Below are 8,156 nucleotides of genomic sequence, written 5' to 3' on the forward strand. Positions count from 1 at the left end.
TGGCTATAGCGTTACGTTTATCACTGAAAGTAATTTCTATCTGGGGACTCCAAACCAATTTATCTTCATACACGTACAATACAAGTGGCTTTATCACATCTATTTCTTGAAAATTAGCTAGCTCAGTCACTTCACTCTGAATTCTCGAACTAATTTCACTGGGAAGGGTAGGACCTTGAACACTATTATTTCCAATATTAGGAGACATTTGGTCCGTAATGTTCCTACACTTTAGTTTTCCGGATTGGGGTGATCATAACCCCAATTCGGGCCATATGTCCCTCTATCTCTGTCAGAACAATGTGGTGAGGAGTCATTGCAATGCCGTGGATGTCCTTCGTCACCTGAATTGTAACGATCATAGCAGCCATCATTATTCCACCTTACCTGTCGGCTAGCATTTCTGTTGTTGGTGTGTAAACACTGCACTCTCCTCATTTTACCTTGTTCAAGATCTCGGTTTGTGGTGGTTGAGCAGAACGATTGTTACTGCTGCTCTGATTCTGTTGACCACTATAATTTTGACATAAGGGGCATGCTCTTCCGTTCATTCTTCTCATTTGAGCAGATCTAACGTATCTCCTACAGACTGGAGCTGCATTCCCAGCATTATGCATTGTACATTTATAGGGAAGTGATACCTGATTGCTTCAATCACTTCAGCGTCTGAGGGCTTAGGTTCTAGATGCGAAGCCAAAGTCGCATATTTCAGGAAATGACCTGAATAAGACAAATTCGACCTACAATCGTATTTGATCTGATAAATGTTGCACTTCGCCAAGCACTGTTGTGCCGAACACCACTATGTATTCAAAAAGGCAATTTTGAAAGCTTCATAGTCAGTAAGTTTGTCAGAAATGGCTTCAAGCCATTGTCAACTCAATTTTCCTACTGTAGATTGGCAAGCTACCGTCAGATGATACATCTGAGGTACACCTCGGAGTTTCAAGAACTCGTCTTTTTAAATGGAAGACAGGGTTTACTTCACAATTTCCATCAAATAAGGGTAAAGAAATATTGGCAGTATTTAACCCACTAATGGCAACAGGTTCATGTGATAAAGTGTCAACATGTATAGTTCTGTATGTATTGCAGGTATTTTCTTGACATGAATATGAAGTTACAGACCTGTATTAACATTAGGACTATTATTGAGGAGCAAGCAAAATGTACGGTCATAATTTCCTTGCAAAGTACTGTTCTTTAATTTGTTAATTTCCTAATTAATTATCTCGTCTTGTTTCTCATTATCTTTATCTCTTTGTAGCTGGGACTAGATCAGCTCATCTTGCACCCCTAAAAGCCTTAAACCTAAGTCAGAGTTTTTTTTCACCATATCTTTAATCTGACATACCTCTGTATTCAAACTGTCCAACTTATTTACATTGCTTTCTATTACGTGTTCAATCCAATCTTGCGCAATCCATCAGGCAACCACTAGCATCATGTCATACTCAATTAACAGCAGTCCCGATTTATGAGCTCCAGCCAATAGTTTTAAGCCTTGCATCATGCATTCTTTTCTAAATCATTCCATATGAAGAAATATACTTGATCAAAGGGGAACCCCAGAATTATAAAACTTCACAAGAAGTCACAAAATATTGTGCAACCCTCTACTCAGCGTACCATCTACCAAACAATACGACACATAATATATTTCATTACATTATATCAGACATAAATTAAACCTTACAAAAAATACAATAATTACAATAATTTGTATACACAAATTTTTCAAAATATGCTATCACGGAGGAGTAATCGGTTGTAACCTGAAATGTCAGTGCTTGAAAAATGTGGAAGTCATTTGTCGTGGAAGTGGTACGGCTAAGTAATATAAACCATCTTTCAACTTTCAATTCCTATTATTCAAGTACACCGTCAATAATGCAACAGTGGTCATTGTTGGAATGGATATCTCAATGCAACAGGATGCTGAAATATAATATTTCAACTTTCAATTTTAATTCATATTGACAGTACTGATACAACATAATTTATTTTCTCTCCAGTTGTTCAGAATATATGAGTATATTGTGTTCTGAGATAAGAGAGAGGAAACAACAGTAATTTCATAACTTTTAATTCTCTTAGTGGGGGGTGGAGTCCAACTGGGTCCACTTGGCATGGCGGCCACTGATTGGCCTATTGTAGCCTGCGCTGGGTGATTATGATGATGGAGAATTTGGTGGAATGAAGATTGGCAGGGGAAACCAAAGTACTCGGAGAAAACCCGCCCCAGCGCCAATTTGTTCACCACAAATCCCACTTGACCAGACCTGGGATCAAAGCCAGGCCACCACACTGGGAAGCCAGCAACTAACTGCTTGAGCTACGGCGCGGCCAATTTCATACTTGTCACATGTGCACGTACATTCTGCATGTAGGCAAGTGTTTGCTTGTTTAAGTTTGTGCAGCTCCTCCCTCTGTAATCAACTGAATTACTTGCTTTAACTCAACACAAAAATTATACCACTAAGGGTAATGCAAAGCTTATATCCATGTTGGCAGTTTAGATGGCAAAAATACAAATTACCACGTTGCTGAGTGTGATCCCTTACCTGATACTGGACAGCCTCTTGCATAGAACCCAGATGCACTGGGATGTGTGGTGCATTAGACACAAGGCCTCCATCTGGACCAAACAAAGCACAAGAGAAATCCAACCGCTCCTTGATATTTGTTGAAATTGTGGTCCGTTGTAAAACTCTACAAAAATTATGAATTGTACTCCATGAAAATCTGCTACATAAAACCGTATAAATATGGGATATATCCATTATCACTACAATGGCCTGACATTAATTTCTCCAGGCACTCCCAATTAATTTGGCACAATTCTTAGATATTTATTTACATGTATTTTATAACTGATTTATATGTTTGGCTTATACCTTCAAATATTATTTGACCCTAATTTGAGACATCAGAATGTCGTTCTGCAGTGTCTCATGTGCATAACACAGCGTTTTGTGGACATTTTGGGGTTTCAGTAGCCTCCTAAATATTTGGGTGTTTAGTTTGACATTTGTGGGTACTGAATGGATACAAACTATCATGACTCTCAACTCAAAATGAAAACGTATAGTTTTTCAGTCATGAATGTGTATCAATCACAGTTACATTACAACAATTATGACACAGTTACTTCGTGTACAACTTCCAATCAGTAATGAGTGGTATGTAATCTTCTCTGATCTAATAGATTTGAATTTTGGAAGTTATACCACAAGAGAGTAATAAAAGCCATCTCAAATGAAACCACTTCATGTCAAATCTTGGACCTCTGCAGACATGTTCTGTGCATGTTCTGCAATCTCAATTCTCTAAATTTGAAAATCATTAATTTGAAGCAGTTAAAATAAAGTCTGAAAACTTAGACACAACCAAGAGTTTTAACAAGTTTAATATACCTGTATGTGTTTATAAATCTGGCAAATTGAATTAATATATTTGGAGCTTAGAATTAGTCAACAGTACATTTACACCATGAACTTTAACTGTGTTTGTGATTGAAAACAATTAGTGAAATATATACATGTGCATTAACTACAATTTGTGAACCATTTAATAGATTTCATCTCTGGGATGGAGTTTTGGCCATGAATGCATGAAACGTCTCGTGTTATTCAATTAAAATATCAACACCTTCACCCAGGCAACCTACATTCAATTTGTAAGCAAGCCACTTCCTGATACCCAATTACCTCAGTTAAGTCTTCCAATAATAAGAAATGTATCTAGTTATTCCTGGAGTTTGGTTAAAGTTCAAAGCAATCACTGTCAGCATTTATGGCGCCATACAGTAGGGCCTGAGAATGAAAAGGATCGGCCATGGGCGAAAGACAAAGAATGAACCACACATTTATTTTAAATTATATCTGTTAACTTCTACGTGACAGAAAAGTTTAAGAATAAAGATCTTTATTCTCAGAATTACATTATGTTCTTTATCTTCGTTGGTTAGTTATCTGGATATTCTCAAATGCTGTATCAACTGACTGAGATATAGTGGGATGAATATAAGTGCATACAGGGATGAATGATGGAGGAAATGGTCTTTCTCTATATTAAGGTTCTATCCCAGTGGTCACCTTGTGGGACTGAGGAAAACCATTCAAAAACACCTTTGTCATACATGATATGTATACAGTGGCCATCTTGTAGTGCACTCAATTTCACCTGTCACTTCACAACATGTTTCGGCAACACAGTGCCATCATCAGCTGTCCCAATTACGTCAATCTGTTGCACTGCTTGCCCTCATATGTTTCCACAACACCATTTAAAAAGTATTTAAAAATATTTAAAAAGTCCGTATTCGTCAACTATGATAAATTTACACTTGCTAAAACTTGTTAAGATAATTCATCTTATTTGTCTTAATTAAAACTTCCATGTGGTTCGTTCACTACGGGGTCATTTTTCTTATTTTCTGTGTAAACCGCGTCTTGTGACCCCGTAGTGAACGAACCACATGCAAGTTTTAATTAAGACAAATAAGATGAATTATCTTAACAAGTTTTAGGAGTGGAAATTTATCACAGTTGACAAATACGGACTTTTTAAATATTTTTTAATACTTTTTAAATGGTGTTGTGAAAACATATGAGGGCAAGCAATGCAATAGATTGACGTAATTGGGACACTTGATGATGGCATTATGTTGCCGAAACATGTTGTGAAGTGACAGGTGAAATTGAGTGCACTACAAGACGGCCACTGTATACATATCATGGATGAATATCAGTGCAACAGGACGCTAAAATATAACCTTTGTCATATTTTGCAGGGCATACTCACCTGCCCATCTGTTCAGCAATGCTCATGAAACGATGTGAGAAGATACTGAGGTGAATGGCATCCAGCTCTGTACCAATCCTCCTGAGTTCACCTGAACCAATTACAATCTTGATATCCCCTCTTGATGTAATGAAAGCAGTACAGTCAGGTTCCACAAGAACTGTGCTCAGGTTGTCCATAATAATGGCTGGGCCAGGAATCTCATGTCCTGCATGCAGGTCACCCAGAATATACACAGAAGCATGATGATAACCACTCTCGAAATACACGTCAACCTCCTACAATAAAGCAGCACATTTCAGAAAGTTGGGTAAAATGTATTTACTTCTGTTAAAAACTGAGAAGCTGTAAAATTTCTACAGTTCGCACAATACTGGTAGCAGGATTACATCAAGAAAGAGAAGATGGTTGGAACATGTAGCAAACATGAGATATGCATAAAAACGTCTGTCATAAAATCCCATGGGAAATGAGACTACTTTGGAAACCTATGCCTAGATGAGAGAATATTGAAATGGGTCTCCAAAAACTTGAGTACAAAGGCAGCAGTTGAATTCAATTAGCTCTTGTAGCCATGGAAGTGAATATTCAGATTCCATAAGACATCAAAACCAAAGAAAAAAACAAACTCTGTGGCCTGTAGTCTGCAAGGGAACTATACAAACTGAGCAATCGCTGCTTGTCAGTGAAAGTTACTGTGCCAACTATTGTGGAGAGAGGGCGTCACATGGTCAGCACAACAAATTCCCATGGCTATTAATTTCGGTTTTCTAGACCGGAGCCGCTATTTCCTTTAAAGAGCTCCTCAATTATCCTCATGAAACTGAGTGGACCCCATTCCAGACCCACTGCTTCTCAGAAAATCTGGTAGCGCCAGGAATCGAACCCTGGTCCTCTGGATCTGTAGCCAGGAACTCTGACCACTAGACGACAGAGGTGGTCTTAAGATATCAACACCAGAGGATATAAATCAATTTGAATGCCAAGAACATTTTGCATTCTTAACACATCTTGTTCTCACTGTTGCCATAATACAAATAATTTTTTTTAATATGGTTTGTAAACACATTGCCTTTTGCATGTTAACTAAGCATTCTTATTAATACTGTTATTGCGACTAACTCCTGACTCACCATCATCATCATCACTGGAGTTATTTACATTCAGATCAGAATCACTGTCTGTAAGTGATTCTATAATTTATTTTGTTGTTCAGAATATCGGAGAACACAGCATTGCCAGAAACTTGCCTTGTCTACTCTTGGCGGTCCTTCTGCAGCAGGAACTGGACTGTCTGTTTGAACCAACGATTTTCCTATACCTCGAACCCTAATGTCATCTACAACAATTACACGACCCTGTATCGTAAACCCAAACTCACGCTGGTATCTGTAAAACAAATCACTCATTAGTGCAAGCAGTAATGGCTGTTACTTGTGCCCAGTATAGCAACATAAGTTACTTTGATAACCTACAAATATTGAAGAAATGAAGGAAATGAACAATATTGAGGAGTTGAAAAATGTTGCAAATATTTCAAATTACAGCTAAAGCTTGTTTAATAACATGAACTCCTTCTGACTGTAAAGGAAATTTCATTCATAATAGATTTTATACAATTGTGTACAAGAACATAATCAAGGAAGTGGCTCTGATGGGAGTGAATTTAAATAAGAAAATAAAATAGGAACTTGGGTAGATTTTGCTTCATATACCTGTAATACTTGTAATAGAACCACTAGATCAATTCAGACATATTATGTGAAAGGGCGAACTGGAATGAATTGTTCTGAGATAAAATCCAATGTCAGGCATCTGTAGACAGTGTGGTCCTTCATTTAAAACAACCACTTGTAATCACATCTAACTAAGAGGGATTAGTGCCTAATAAAATCATTTCTAATTAGAACACCTAGCAAAGTCATTTCAAGTGATAAAATACTTTTTCTCTTCAGAACATGTTATTGGAATATATAAAACCTAACTACTGAAACCAGTGTTCCCTGTGCTGACAAGAGAAAATGAATGGAAACAGTCCGTAAAGAAAACGGTATCGTGGCATGCTGTTGGAAAGCCAGAATGGTTGAGATCAGGGTTGATTTCCTAGGCAATGACCAACATTCCCACAACAGCGGCTAACAGTGGAGTTTCCACCGTTAAATACGAATTGTTGAAGAAGCATTTCGATAGCAGCAGGTGGAATGAACCCTTCAACATGGTGTTCCCTACTGAGTCCAAGTGCAATTTATAAAACTCCAGCTCCAACAAGAGACGAGTTTCAGTTTGTATTTGACCTTAGAAGAGTAGTCAGTTTTCAGTTGGGCTTCGACTATAGCAAAAGCAGTAATTGTGATACTGAAACTGTGAATAATTGTACTTGTAAGTGTAGAAGAGATTTGCCAATAAACGCATTCACCACTCAAGCGGTTAGTCGCTGGCTTCCAACCGTGGCGGCCCGGGTTCAATCCCGGGGTCTGGTCAAGTGGGATTTGTGGTCGACAAAGTGGCGCTGGGGCAGGTTTTCTCCAAGTACTTCAGTTTCCCCTGCCAATCTTCATTCCACCAGTTGCTCCACAATCACCCTCACCTATCATCTGGGGCTGGTACAATAGGCCAGAAGTGGCCTCAGTACAAGGGACTTAGTCCCATCCCACTAGCAATAAAGAAATAACGCATTCACCAAATCCGAGACCTGAGTGAATTTACATGTCGCATTACATAGGCAACACGCAACAGTATATTCAGTTACCTCCCTTACCCCTACCTTTGTGTACCCAAAGGCAAAATGTCCAGAGCATGAAGCTGACTACTCTTTCCATTAAGTGCCAAGGTGCTTAGGCACAGAGACAACATTTTCACATATTGAATAAAAAGCAATCTAATATGTGAGAGAAAAATTAATCAGTTTCAAAACAAGAACATACTTGCCTGTTATCACACAACTCTTTCTGCTTCTTAGAAGTTTATCATATTGTCTTCCTTCTCTAAAATGTTTTCTGGGATCATTTTCAGAATATGTTTTCTTTTCTATGATATTATATCAAATGTTAACTTATTATTTCTTGATAGAATTATGTATTCTATATGCCACAGTCAGTCAACCTCATAGTTTATATTGAGAGATATTGGGTTTTTGGACTTTATCCATCATCCTGGTTTTAAGATAACTAAGAAAAACACGACATTTCGGAAACTGGGTCTGTTTCCGTCCTCAGGTGAGGGAAAACACCTATTCTGTTGGGTCCCTTAGAAAGAGCTAGCCTCAATCACTGTTATCTTAAAAACCAGGACGATGGATAAAGTCTGAACACCCAATATCTCTGTGTGTTATACACCATCGTCAGAATCCT

The 8,156-nt window shown here is 38.0% G+C and overlaps 1 protein-coding gene across 3 annotated transcripts in view; it reads right to left on the reverse strand.

Annotated features, from left to right (window-relative positions):
- LOC111868714 (5-oxoprolinase) overlaps positions 1 to 8,156 on the reverse strand; it is a 62,357-nt gene that overhangs the window by 29,141 nt on the left and 25,060 nt on the right. For all 3 annotated transcript variants that reach the window (XM_033753145.1, XM_023859630.2, XM_033753146.1), the window contains 3 exons: positions 6,057 to 6,195; positions 4,807 to 5,084; positions 2,565 to 2,712 (listed from right to left, as the gene is read on the reverse strand). In XM_033753145.1, the coding sequence (XP_033609036.1) occupies positions 2,565 to 2,712; positions 4,807 to 5,084; positions 6,057 to 6,195 (565 nt within the window). The remainder of the gene's footprint in view (positions 1 to 2,564; positions 2,713 to 4,806; positions 5,085 to 6,056; positions 6,196 to 8,156) is intronic.

This window comes from Cryptotermes secundus, unplaced genomic scaffold (assembly GCF_002891405.2).
Source record: "Cryptotermes secundus unplaced genomic scaffold, Csec_1.0 scaffold1688, whole genome shotgun sequence".
NCBI lineage: Eukaryota > Metazoa > Arthropoda > Insecta > Blattodea > Kalotermitidae > Cryptotermes > Cryptotermes secundus.